Raw genomic sequence first — 13920 nt, 5'->3', positions numbered from 1 at the left:
ATTGAAACTGGGTAATTGAAGAGTATTTAATAAACATGTGCATAGAATTTAGGGAATGCAGTAAGGGGTGCTTCAGTATGCTGAGGCTGGCAACAGTGGTGGGCCGTTCCCACCACTGGGCCTACAGAGGAGAAGATGGAGCAGGTGGCTGGACTCAGAGATGGGAACTGTTTGGTGAGGGGCTTGAAGGAGCCTTCAGAGAGGAAGGCAGCCATTCCTGCCACCACCTCCCAGGGAGAGAGCCCTGAGGACAGAAACTCTGTTCTGACTCTCTCCCCACCCTTGGCTCTTCTTTCATGTTTCCCATTGGTTCAACCAGCCAGAAACTGGCAGCCAAGGAGCCTGCTGGTTTAGCCACATTGGTCAGGTTCCCAGGCAGGATGGGGAGGATGGAGCATGGCGTGGCCTGTAAGTGCAAATGGGAGAGTATCCAGTATGGCCATTTGTCTTCCAATTTAATGCATATAGTATTTCAGGCACGTTTGATATGTTGGACTTAAATAACACTTGATCTATAATAAGTTAAGCACACAGGCATGCACTGGACCACGCACTGGGTTACATCTGGATGAATCTCTAGGAAAGTGTCATGGGCTTTCGTAAGGACTGTAATGACTTCTTGGAAACAAGCTTGAGATTCACTAAGAGGGAGCTGTATACTAGGATACAGAAGATCTGCAGGGGCCCTGGACTCTAAGCATTTGCTTTATGCTCCAGGAGAATCTGATGCAGGTGGTCTAAAGACCTCTGAGAAACACCACCCTCGTGTGTTCCGCCTCTCCTGGAGTGCATTTAATGATAATACTCCCTTGCCCTGGCACTTTGTCAACCTCATAAACAGGAGCAACAATGGGATTGCTAAAGTGCAGGTTCCAGACCAGCAAGCTCAGCATACAAACACTGCATCCTGCACAGTCACTGCCTCTGAGCTGCTTGATTCTTTTAGGTAAGAAAATAAATGCAGAGATTAACAGCTTCTGGATCTAGTGCCTCTGCAAAGATTGTCACCAGAGCATCAGGATGAAATAAATGCCCCCCACACATCTTCTAATGGGCCCAAAATTGGGGTTCAGAAATCATCTCTCTAGGGTCGTTACCGTTACCTGGGCAGGTTCTGACAGAGCAGCGTTCAGAGGAATGGGGAAGTCCCTATGTGATGGAGCAGGCTGGGAGCTGGACCTCCGCGTGCAGAGAATTGTTTCCACAGGAGTGGAGCTCATTGTGAAAATACATTTACCTGACATGAGACACACTGTGTGTGTAGAAAAGTGTGATTGCTCTTGGGAATTGAGGATAATATCTGCCCTGGACATCACTAAATTGGGCTGGAAGGACCCACCATCCTTTCCCCATCCATGAGGCCCGTTTCCCTTAAAGGGAATCTCGAACGGTGGGAAATAACAAAATCCTGATTGAAATCTGTGGGAGATTGCAAGAAAATCTCCCACAGAGATTTTCTCCGTGGTGGCCTGAACACCTACCTACTTCACAGAGGAGGGCACTGGAGAGAGCATGGAAACTGAAGCAGGTGCTCCAGGAGCAGACTGAGAGAGGAGGAGGAGGGCAGAGTGGGGAACTAGACGAGCACATGGGGACAGCCTCCAGAAGCCTCCCCGGTGGGGAGAGCTTTTACCCCTCCATCCCTGCCCCTTGTGTGATACAGGAAAGAGGCGTTTAGACACAGGCAGAACTCCTGGTCTTTCTATTCCATATGGCTTTGGGGTCCTTCAGGTAAGGAGCTCTTCAGTTTTCACTCCTGCCAGTGGGCGGTGACTTACTCATGTGGCCTCGTTCCAGTCACATACATTTCTGCCTTCATGGGGCTATTTTCAGGCTCCAGCGATAAATGCACACAGGATGTCTGACACTGTCTGTTGATGTTCTCCTATGGATCCCATCTCAGCCTGCCAGTATTTCCTCAGGACAAGATACTCAGTTTAACTCTTTTCTCTGAGAAGGATGCACTTTCTCACCATGATGTCTTATTTCTCCATGCTCCACAATCTTCCTGGGAGTGTTGGAAAGAACCACATATAAGCATGAAACCCAAGTGTCTGATGCTAGAAAGAGGAAGTCCCAGCATAGGGCGAGCAGGATGCTTCTGTAGTGGGAGCTCTGTCCAGGTCAGGCCAAAATTGTATGGTACAAGGCAAAACTGAGCAGAAGTATCAGGTGTGCCTTCTGCACGTCACAGCCCCCACAAGAGAATTACAGTGAAAAACATTGACCTGTCTGTACTTCATGCTAACCCCAAGTGGCTGGTGGAATGAAGGACCAGGCATGTTTGGGGCTGTAACTTCTTTTCTGAGGTGGAAATGCCCACCCAAGGTTATTAGAGAAATGAGGGCAGTGAGCAGGAAGGTGAGATGCTGACTTTAGAAGTAGCCTGTGATTACAGATTTAATTCATGTTATTAACTCCCCGCCTTTTACCTCCTCCCTCCTCCCTTGGCACAACTGCCAGATGGATATGGCTGGAAGTCAGAGGACGTTCTCGTGGGTTCGTGGGTCTAGGGTCCAAATGACCTCAGCGTGACAGCAAACAGGACAGAGAAGACCAGGCTCTTACTCAGGAATCCACCAGCCACGATAATGACAATATTGAACACAGGAACCCTGCGGGAGAGAGGAGACTGAACGCTACTGCTGGTAAAGGCTCCCCCACATGCATGTGTTCCCTCTAGAAAATGCCTTCATGTCACACTCCCCTCTGCTTAGGTCCTTGCTGCACCTTTCCCACACTGCCTGACCCTGTGCTTTTCGGTCTGTCTCACTGCCAAAAACTACTGATTAGAAATAATTCAGTGGAGAGTATAGATCCCTGTCCAGGAGAGGCACTGTTGGGAGACTGTCAGGCTGATCAGCCCATCCTCCTCCTTGTGATGTGGTAGGGAGAGGGAACCCCAGCTAGGAAACCCGCTCTCTAGTCTCAGCACCATCCCCTGCCTACTGGGATAGTCATCTCACCTCTTTAGCTCAGTTTCCTCACCTATAAACCGAGAAGAATCCAACCCTAGTGAAAATCTCATCATGAATTTTATAGATTTTGGTGAAATGATTTTAAGGGTTCTGGGTAAACATCAATAGGTATCATAATAAAAAGATGCAAAGGAGTGAGGGCACTTGACCAGTTCCATCAGCAGACATGCAAGCAGATGAGAACACAAGGATGTGGCATGGTAAGAAACAGGGACAGACAGATGGCAATGGAACAAAAAGGCCAGATGCAGAGCCAGTGCCATGTGGGAACATAACGTCTAAGGAAATCAGAGGTCCAGTGGATAAGCCGGATATGGTAGCATGCACCCATGGTCCCAGCTACTTGGAGAGGCAGGAGGATCATTTAGTAAATAGTCTTGCAGTATCTGGACAGCAACATGATAATGGAGTAGCCTTTTCTACAGTTTACAGCATGTGGCAGAATAAATCTTCTCCCTGGATTAAACATTTAAATAAAATTAAAAAACAATCCAAGAAAAGTCACCAGGAAATAGAATAAGACACATTAAGGAATAAAGCAAAGCAACTGATTTAAAATCAACACATCCACCTATACAAAACTTAAAACCACATGCACAAACTAGCAAAGAGGAAAACAGCATAAAGGAGCTAGAAAGCAGAAAACTGCCTATTTGCCCGAAATCCACCCCTAGTCAAGGGCCCTGACTTGTAGCACAGGGGACTACATTCTCAAGGCTGCCTGGTCAAGTTCAGCAACTGGTAGGGGACAGGGGGCAGAGACAGGGGCAGGGTTGGGGCAGAGAGACAGGCGGCAAGGCACAGGGAGCCAGCATCTCTCTCACCCCTCACATGATTGTGGCCCACTCAGCATCCTCAGCATCTGCCCTGACTCCAGTGCTGCAACCTGAATGTCCTGGCTTCTGGGCCCTGCTCACTGCACCTCCTCCCCAAGTCCCTCCTGCGAGTGCTCTGCCTTATCCACTCTGAGTGCTGTACCATTTCCTAGGCTGAACTCGCGGGGCATGTCCACTCCCAACAGGCCACCACCTGCATTTCTTTCGAGGCTGCACACAAGCTACTAACCCCCTGAAGGCCCAGGAATTCATGTGTTTGGCCTTGGTTAGAGCTGCCCTTGCTCAGTTACTGCCCCTTACAGGGACAACTCCAAATGTGACTCAGGAGTCCCCAGAGCTCCTTTACAAGACTGAGCCAGAGTTATCCTGTGAGATACTCCTTGGTTATGACAACCTTGCTTGCCTTCCTTCCCTTCCTGGTCCCACTTCCTCAATGGCTTTGCCAGAAATCACTTCCTAAAACATTTTTTTTGTCATTTCTTTTTAGAGAGAGAGAGCAGGATCTTGCTCTGTTGCCCAGGCTGGAGTACGATGGCTTGATCACAGCTCACTGAAACCTCGATCTTCCAGGCTCAAGTGATCCTCGTGCCTCAGCCTCCCAAGTAGCTGGGACCATGGGTGCATGCCACCATGCCCTGCCAATTTTTTTATTTTTGTGTAAAGACAGGGTCTTGCTAAGTTGCTCAGGCTAATCTCAAATTCCTGGGCTCAAGTGATTCTCCCACCTCAGCCTCCCAAAATCCTGGGATTATAAATGTGAGCCACGATGCCTAGTCCTAAAACATTTTAACAAGACTTTATGGCTTGCTTCTGGGGAACCTACCTAGAGATAAGGTGATAGTGGCTACATCTGCAGTGCCTCTCTATCGCCAAATTAGTGTCTCAGCTCTTCCATCACCTGGGCAAACAATTCCCTGCATTAAATTCCTTCTTTTCCTGGCTAGATGTGGTGGTTCACACTTGTAATCCCAGCACTTTGGGAGGCCGAGGTGGGAGGATCACTTGATCCCAAGAATTCGAGATCAGCCTGGGTAACACAGGGAGACCCCCATCTCTACAAAAACAATAAAAAGTATTAGCTGTCCTGATGGTATGCATCTGTGGTCCCAGCTACTTGGGAGGCAAAGGTGGGAGGAGGTTGAGGCTACAGTGAGCCATGATTGCGCCACTCCACTCCAGCCTGGTTGACAGAGTGAGACCCTGTCTCAAACAAAAAAAAGAAAGAAAGAAAGGAAGGGAAGGGAAGGGAAGGGAAGGGAGGGGAGGGGAGGGGAGGGGAGGGGAGGGGAGGGAAGGGAAGGGAAGGGAAGGGAAGGGAAGGGAAGGGAAGGGAAGGGAAGGGAAGAAGGAAGGAAGGAAGGAAAAGAAAAAAAAACTTCTTCTTTTCAAACAGCTACAGTGGATTCCAGACTGGACTTTTGCTGAAAGGATAGTTCATATTAGACGATAAAAGTTAACAGGTAAAAGAGAGATGCAGTCTCTAGTAGTGAGGCAGGAGAATAGGGTCTGGAGACAGAAACATAAGGCCAATTCATGCTGAATCAAGGAGCAACACCAAGGTCTGGGATCAAGGAATCTAGAACAGATTCGTGCTGATTTCCCAAAACTGGATCAAAAGGAAAACTCCTGGTGCTGGGGTCAGGGAACCTAAAGGCCAATTAACACAAATTTTCTAAAGCTAAACCAAAAGGAAAAACCCCATCTCCCCATTCCCCAGCAGCAAAGGATCAAAGGCTACTCTCCACACAGCCTTCCCCCTTCCACCATGTCTCAGATGGAAAGGGACAGTGCCTTGGATTGGTCATGTGCCAATCACAAACGACCATCTCTTTATCCGCAGAGGGCGCCAATTCACCTCAGCCTTTAGGTAGCCACAAACCAAATGCTTTATACAGATAACGGTAACTGAGAGGAACCTCACGTGGAGTACTTAAAACCCAGAAAACTTTGTAACCTGGCCCTTGAGCCGCTTGCTCAGGGCCACTTCTACCCTGGGGAGCACTTTCTCGCTTAAATAAATTCCTGCTTTCACTGCTTCATTCCTTTGTTACTCTGTGCATCTTGTCCAATTCTTTGTTTAAAAGGCTCAGAACCTGGACAGCTTACACTTAAGGCCCTCCTTCCCGTAAAAGTAGGAATATGGGCAAAGGTCATGTACTCTTCACTTATGTATTGCAAAATGAAAGTAGAGAAAAAAGAATTGACTCCTAGTGGATCGTTCGTTTGATTTATTCCACAAAGGTTTAATGAACACTCTGTTCTCCAAACAATGTAATGGGAAAAAAGGCACTGCTACTACCCATATGGAGGTGGAGTCTACACTCATAGAGAAATTAGGGCAGGCACCAGTTCACATTCATTTTAGCAGGAATGTGATTTAACTCACACTATTTAATGATTTAAAAGACTAAATCCATGTCTGTAAGCCTGCAGTGACACTGCTTTATTTATGCATAATGAATCACAATGCAAATTGTTTCCAATCTTTTGGAAGACCATTGGTAGATGCTATTTGTATACAAAATGATATCAGTGTTTAAATTATCTCATGGAAATTTCATTTGAGTTAATTATTTAAAAGAAGAAAAATACATCTGCAAGAAAATGTTTATCTCAGAGTTATCAACACTATATCAATGTCTAAGAACAGGCCAATGATTATGTAAGTTATGGCTTTCACAATTGATAGAAAAATATGCACTTATTGAAATTATATTTATGGAATTTAGGTAGCAGCATCAAAGAATAATTTCAGCATGGAAAAGAAAAAAAACAGGTATAATTAGACCTACTGCCATATTAAAATATGTATAAACATAAATAAAGACTAGAAGAGAATATGAGAAAAAAGCCATGTTAGACTAGTGGTAATGTGAAAGAATATTTCCTCCCTGATATTTCAATATTTAATGATAAACACATTCTAATATAAATCAACATGTAATAACTGTAAAGAAGAGTGAAATTGCTAAGTTAGTGGTTCTTAAGTTTGCCTACACATTAGAAGTCTTCTAAAGATCTTATTAAAAATACTGAGATGGACCTCATCTGCAAAAATTCTAATTCTATTGATCTATAATTGGACACATGCAACAATATTATTTAAAAAACAATAAGGCAAAAACCAATACTGCATTTAGCCCCAGCTCCAGCTCCTGCTGAGAGCTGTTAGGTGGACAATGTCTTCCAGCTCTGGGTTTCTAGCATGCCTACTGAACTGTCAAGGAAGCTAAAGCCAGAGAGGGTTCCTGACTCACCCAGAGTCACAGTTAGTCAGGCCAACACTAGATCCAGGGCCCCTCACTCAGAGTGCTTTCCCACTACCCATCAGACCCCTAGAGTTGGATGAGCTCCATTGGAATTTGGGGAAGATGCCATTTCCCTCTCCTTAATACTCAGGTTGCAAGGAAACAAGGAAGGTGAACTGGGGAGAAGGACAGCCTGGCTGACAGCCTCCCCTATTCTCCATCACCACTTCCTTCTTCCCCTGGACATTTCTACCCAGACTAAAGTGACTCAAGTCAGCTCCTGCCCCACCCTCCCCTTTCCCTCACTTTCACATCCTCTCAGCACACGGACTGGGGAAAAAGGGCTCAGTGTCCAAACCAGGGGCCCAGGGCCTGAAAACCATACCTGATGATATCTGTCACATTTGTAAGGTTGATTTCAGAGCCAGGAGTGGAGACAACGACAGTTGACTTGGGTGGAGCTTGGGTCACGGTTCTGGGGCTGGTATAGCGTGGGCCCAAGGCCTTAGCAGTGGTAGAAGGAGTCCTATACACATTCTGGGTAGAATTCTCACTGGAACCAGGGGTACCTGAAGAACCTGCAAGAAGACACATTGGATGGATGGGTGGACAGATGAATGATGAAGGGGTGGATGGGTGGGTGAATGGATGTATGGATGAAAAGGTGGATGAGTTGATGGACGGGTAGGTGGTATGGTAAATGAAGCTGAGGAGGGAAATAAGCATGGCCCAAATGCAAAGTTTTCTTTTGCTAAAACCAAAGAAATACTGTGGAGTCAACCTGAGTCAGAGATTGAAAAAAGGAAAGAAGAAAAAAAGGGCAGGAAGTGAGGGAGAGCAGAAAGAGAGAAGAAGAAAGGAATTTTTTGCCATTCGTATTGTTGGAAATGCACTTGCCTTCTGTTCTTCACCAGTTCATGTGCCCCCACCTTCTCCAAGAGTAATTCCAGGCTTACTTGATTCACTCTGCCTTTCATTCACCTGGCTTATGGCATATTGCTTTAAAAGTTATCTTTTATTAATATATTATGTATGCACCTTGTCTTCCTCAGGCTTAGAATTCCCCAGGTTCTGGGAACTGGGAACTTGAACCTGCCTCCCTTTCCTCTGTCTTCTATAATTCATTCCTTAATGTAACATCTACTGAGAGCCTACTTTGTGTCAGAAACTACATTATTTGCTAAGGGTGCAGAACCCAGGAAGGCACAGGTGCTTCCCGCAAGCAGTTCTGAAATTAATAGGGGACAGGTAAGTAAACCGGCCTCTCCTATCCAGTGAGATAGAGTTGTGTATGAGCTCTGGAGCTCTCCCATCTTGCTCCCCGAAAATGGGAGCCATGGACTATCAGCACTGGCATCACCTGGGAGATCAATAGAGATGCAGACTCTTGAGTCCCACCCTGTACCTATTCAGCTGGAGTCTGCATTGGAAATAAAATCTCCAGGTGGTCTGTGCCCACAGAAAGATCTGAGAGGGGCTGCTTCAGAGGTACACAGGCATGCCACCAAATGCATCCTTGGGAAGGGGAGTCAGGACATGACTTCTAAGTGGAGAACAAAGAATGGGACTAAATTATCCCAAATCTACCACTCACCTTAATTGTACCCCAATTCCTACCACAGCACCCCAAATTAGGCTTTGCCTAATTTGGCTCTTGCCTAATTCAAGGAGAATCTCATACATGGAAGGTTCTACTTACTATTGGACCTCAGATGAGAGACAAGGAGCTTCTGGGAGGAAGACAGCCTGCTAGGAATCCTGAACCCCAGCTCTGCTGATGCTGCCACCACCGTCCCTTTCCTCACCTGGCCTTCCTGTCCCCACCAATCCCAGGCCACTCACCCTTGGTCACCACCAAGCAGATGGGATTAAACAGCACGTGAGATTCCTTGGGATGCTGGTAGATCACACACTGATACAGTCCAGAGTCTTCCACTTGAAGGTTGGTCATTTGGACCTGCAGTAAACCATGATCAGGGTAGTCTTCTAGTGTGATCCTCCCAACTTGGACTGGATGGGAATTCTCTGAAGGCCTCTCTGTTTTTGCCAGGATCTTGGGCATCTTTCCCTCCATTTTCTGCCAAGCTTTCCTGCTGTTGGCATACTTCTCTAGTGCATAGTCACATTTTACCTCCAGGGTCTGCCCCTCTTTGTATTCATACTTTTCCTCAGTTAATTCAGTTGTAGCTCGGAGTTCTATAAGCAGGGAAAGAGAATTGGGTTCTGTGAGGAATTATTTTTCTCTCTCTGGGTGGGGAAAAAGGAGAGGAGCCCCCTGTTTTTCTTGTCCAAACACCCATATTTCAGACAAGGTTCTTGAGGCCTCCAGAGAAAATACAACTTGCCCTGCAAGCCAGCACTAGACCTCAGCTCTTTCCACTGTGAGTAGGTTTTTTACTATAAGAGTGAGACTTCATATGGTGCATGAGGATCAAATTTCATAAATGATCACAGGAAGACTGACTTTGAGAGGAAGAAACTGCCCAACTGGAGACAGAACATGGGACATTGTGCTAAGACCACAAGTGGCTGCAGCGTGGTGGGAGGGAACAATTACAAGGGTGTACTACATAAAAAGTGAATGCAAAGACACAGTGCTAGAAGAGAGTGGCTCCAAGGACAGCTTGAGGAACTTCACCTAAGTCAGGGCAAGGACATCAGTTCAAAAGACCTTTGGACAAACAGTGAGGAAGCTGTCTGGAGGGCATGATGGGCATGGATATCTGACTGCCTGCCACTCCTTTCTCCCTTTGGGTAGCAGAGCACCCCTTTCCAAGGGAACGATCCTGTGTGGCTCTACTGTTGGGGCTGCCCACATTCTCAAGGATGGGCACAGGACACAGGCTTTGCCAATCCAAGTACCCCATCTCGGGGTCAGGTGCGGTAGCTCACGCTTGTAATCCCACACTTTGGGAGGATGAGGAGGTCAGATCACCTGAGGTCAGGAGTTTGAGACCAGCCTGGCCAACATGGTGAAACCCCGCCTCTACTAAAAATACAAAAAATTAGCCAGGCATGCTGGTGCACACCTGTAGTCCCAGATACATGGGAGGCTGAGGTGGGAGAATCACTTGAACCCAGGAGGAGGAGGTTACAGTGAGCTGAGATCACAATACTGCACTCCAGCCTGGGCCTTGCCAGGCTGATTGGTTTAGGAAGGAGCACGTGGCTGAGCTGGACCAATCAGAATCCTCCCTGAGACTGCTGTAGCCATTAAGAGAAATGCTTCTTGCTAGGATTCACAGGTCAGTGAGATGTGAAACTTTATTATGTGAAACTTTCTTCCATGTGGGAATAGGCTGCCTGAGAATGGCTAAACAGGCAGAAAGTGAGTGAGAGGAAGGGAGAGAGGGGAGAGTGGAGGGAAGAGAGAGAAAGAGAGAGAAAAAAAAAAACCCCACGTTATCTGAGTCATGGACTCAGCTGTGCTCCAGAGGAGCACCCCTTGTACTTTCCAGTTACCTGAGCCAAGAAATGTCCCCTCCTATTTTTGATGTCACAGAGTCACAGCAGTGGTTCTCCACTGGGGAGCAATTTTTGCTCCCTGCCACAACTCTCCCTGAAACCCTGGACAATATCTAGACATTTTTGGTTGTTATAACCAGGGAGAGAGGTGGGTGCTACTAACATCTAGTGGATACCAGGCTAAGCATCCTACAGTGCACAGGACAGCCCCCACAACAAAGAATCATCCCACCCCAAATGTCAATAGTGCCAGGTTTGAGAACCCCTGGGTTACAGTGACAATGGTTTCCACCACATTCTTGGAGGCTGAACCGGGTTAACCATCTAGAATTGGGAATGCTCATCTGGCCTTGTCCAAGGGAGCCTTGCTGATGGGAGGCCAAGCAGAGCAGAAGTTAGAAGACCAAGGTCCGTGTTTCAGCTGGACACCCGGGGCTCTCTAAGTTGCTGAGAAACTGTAGCTTACGCACTCAGGCCTAGGGTACCTTCCCCCATGGAGCACCAAATAATAGGCTGGACAGTGCTGCTGGGTTTACTGTGAGGGTCAAGGTAACACTAGTACTGCTGTTATTAATACCACACACTTAGGTCCTTGCAGGCCTGGTGAAAAATGACAAGCACTGCCCCTTTCACGGAGCCCCCTGGCACGCCCACCCCAGGATAGGCCAACAGATCTGCCTGACCTTAGGAAGACTCCACTCAGGGACTCACAAGGATTTTAAAGGTGAAACCAGTCTTGAAAGCCAGTTCTTCTGGGAGCAGACTCCAGTTTCTAAGGAAACCTTGCAAACAGGCCTCCTGGGCAACTCCCACAAACTCCGGTCAGGAGTGCCCCTCCAAGAGGCAGCTGAGCAGAGGCTGAGTGTTGTCTGAAACCAAGCCTGGTTCCCTCATTTGTTCACTCACTCATCAGACTGTGGCTGAGAAACTTCTCTATCACAGGCACTGTGCTGGGCTCTTTGGAAGACACACAGACTCCATCCTCAAGTTGTCACCACTGAAGCCCTAACCTCTGAAGTTAATGTTACAGATAAATCTCCTTTATTTGCCAGCTCCCCAGGGAAGGTGGGAGCTACAGGTGACTGAGTTTGCAAACTTGCCTGTCTCTCGCAGAAGGAAGGAGACAGTAAGAAACGAAGGCTGCTGAGCTGTCTGTGCAGCATTGCAAGAAGGGAATTCCTTTGAATATGTTAATTAAAAGGATAGCAAATACTACCTATTAAGTATTATGTGCTAAGGGTTTTCAAAGACTATCTTATTTAATCTTTGTAATGTAAAAAGTTGACACCATTATTCTCCCCATTTTATAGATAAGGAAACTGAGGCACAGAGAGATTAAGTGATTTGCCCAAAGTCTCACCATAGTTAAGTGCTAGAGCCAGGATTCAAACCCAAGGACTCTGGTTCCATCTAAAGCACTGAGCTACATGGCCCAACACAGTCTGATAGGGATTAGAGCAGTCCTGGCCCAAGCGTAAATAAGCATCCAGTTGCAAGGAGCATTCAGGTTAACCCCTAACCTATCCCCACAGGGCACAATGAAATATATACCACTGGTTTTCTCTCACACAAGTACATAACCTTCAGCCCTCTGCTGTCTCCCAGTTCTCCTTCAGAAAAACATGAATCAAACACGAGGAAATACACTTGTCCATGAGGACCTAACTCCCTTCTGCCCATCTAGATTATCACCCCAGCTCCAAGAAGCCCCAGAGCAACATCTGAGCATGGACTCTACAAGGCAGTTGTCCATGACTTTGCTCAAAGTAGAGGGCCCAAGAGAATACCTCTCCCTGATTTTTCATGCCTTCCTAAGGCAAGCCTCGTTTTTAACTCATATTGACACTTTCCTCCTGTTATTCATAAACATCATAATCCTTCCTCCTAAATATAAGGATTAGGAGGAGGAGTGAATAAAGCCTCACATGCTTCTGGTTTGGGTGCAGGTATGAGCTGTGCAGATCATAAGAGGAGACACATGGAAGAGCTGGGGCATGAGCTGGCTCTGCTGAGCCTCAGCAACTGTGCCCTCCAATCCCAGCGTGCCATGGAGAGCTGGGATGATCGCCCCCACCAAAATGAGCACCAGCCTCTTCTGGTCACATCTGTGTCCTCAGCAGTAGTATATTTGCTGGCCCATAGTAGACCCCTGGGAAATATTTGTTAAATCAATACTGCCTTTTGGGTTTAACGGACTGTCAACATCAAATGGAAATATAACATCCAACATCATGATGGAATATAAGAAAAAGATTTCAACATCAAATAAACTCATTTTAGATCATGCCATGATGAGATCTACTCTATCATTATTCCCATGCCAGACTTTGCCTGTCTCTGACAATGTCGACATGCACAGACATCTTGTTTCCCTGACTCTCTCCTTCTTTTACTTTTGTGGGCAGACACTGCACGTTCTCCCGATTCTGGGTAGAGCAGCACAGTCTGGCATAACTATTGGGTGGCTCTATCTTGGATGGTCCTGTGTTCTGAAGCTTCAACAGAAAAGGGCTCCCCGAGATCCTGGACCAAACGCCTTCCCTGCCCACTCCTCTTCCTTGTCTTACCTGAGACAAAGAGCATCCACAGCAGCCCCCAGAGCCGGGTCTTCCTCATCCCTCCTGTGCACCAACTCCAACTGCTGCTGAGGGCTCCCGGGACAGCTACAAGGCACCACAGTCACCTAGAGGCTTCGGAAAGTTGCACAACAGGATGTGAGGACATTCCTGGGAGGCACTGAGCCTGGGCTCTGTTTCATCACCAGTTGCTGTGACTCCTGACATCAACAAAAGAATCCAGAGACCAGGGCTCACTTCTCAGTTAAGTTTCTTTGAACTCCAGTTTTCCTTTCTGTGGTAATAATGACAATTACCTTCCAACCTCACAAAATCTAAGGAAGAATGACACTTGAATGTAAATCAAAGTAAGGCATTAATATTAGGAAGGGGAACAGAGGGCCCTTTGCTCTCCAGAGGCCCCCTCTCCATTCACATCCAGTTTAGTGTAGTGAAGAGAGTCAGGCCCACATAGGGACAGGCGGCGACAATCGTATCTCATCTTCTCATCTTCAGAGTTTTTGTGAGAACATGTTTCTACATCCTGCCCTGCTTAGCCCCGCTGGTTCTCTTGGCTTCTGGTGACCTGGGGTGCACCTCCTCTTCATCACCAGGAGGGCCATACCCTGCATTTGTCCTCAGCATTGCCACAGACATGGCCTGGGAGCTCACAGGGGTGTAGGGACCCCAGAAACAATTTGAGAGGACACTGCCACCACCCAACAAGAACAGACTTAGATTTAAAAAGGAAACTTGGTTCAAGACACTGAAGAAAGAAGAAAAAATCCAGCAGGTTTTGTACTAGAAGCAAGAAAAGACAGATTTGACAGTGTGAAAA

At 47.0% G+C, this 13920-nt stretch overlaps 1 protein-coding gene across 4 annotated transcripts; it reads right to left on the bottom strand.

Moving 5' to 3' along the window:
• Positions 1 to 8: 8 nt before the first annotated feature.
• Positions 9 to 13431, bottom strand: TREM1 (triggering receptor expressed on myeloid cells 1). Of its 4 annotated transcripts, none has more exons than XR_013416400.1 (5): positions 13095 to 13431; positions 8905 to 9258; positions 7448 to 7640; positions 2433 to 3434; positions 9 to 2008 (listed from the first exon to the last, which is right to left on the bottom strand). XR_013416400.1 is itself a non-coding variant. In XM_077999990.1 (4 exons), the coding sequence occupies exons 1-4, from the start codon at positions 13141 to 13143 to the stop codon at positions 3398 to 3400; spliced, it is 633 nt and encodes a 210-aa protein (XP_077856116.1). In that variant the 5' UTR covers positions 13144 to 13431; the 3' UTR covers positions 9 to 3397. The 4 variants fall into 4 exon arrangements, 2 of the variants coding, with proteins under 2 accessions (XP_077856116.1, XP_001082517.2); XR_013416399.1 differs by having other exon boundaries at positions 2433 to 2615; positions 13095 to 13417; XM_077999990.1 differs by having other exon boundaries at positions 9 to 3434.
• Between the last annotated feature and the right edge of the window lie 489 nt (positions 13432 to 13920).

This window comes from Macaca mulatta, chromosome 4 (genome assembly GCF_049350105.2).
Source record: "Macaca mulatta isolate MMU2019108-1 chromosome 4, T2T-MMU8v2.0, whole genome shotgun sequence".
NCBI lineage: Eukaryota > Metazoa > Chordata > Mammalia > Primates > Cercopithecidae > Macaca > Macaca mulatta.
The sequence above is the reverse complement of the archived record's forward strand: the minus strand, read 5'-3'. Positions and strand labels throughout refer to the sequence as shown.

What these genes read in the sequence shown, in the direction of transcription:
- TREM1 (XM_001082517.5), bottom strand. Translation starts at nt 13,143, where the DNA reads ATGAGGAAGACCCGGCTCTGGGGGCTGCTGTGGATGCTCTTTGTCTCA. An exon ending in GTGGATGCTCTTTGTCTCAG is followed by an intron (nt 9,259 to 13,094) that starts GTAAGACAAGGA and finishes CCCTGCTTATAG; the next exon opens with AACTCCGAGCTACAACTGAA. An exon ending in CTGCTTGGTGGTGACCAAGG is followed by an intron (nt 7,641 to 8,904) that starts GTGAGTGGCCTG and finishes GTCTTCTTGCAG; the next exon opens with GTTCTTCAGGTACCCCTGGT.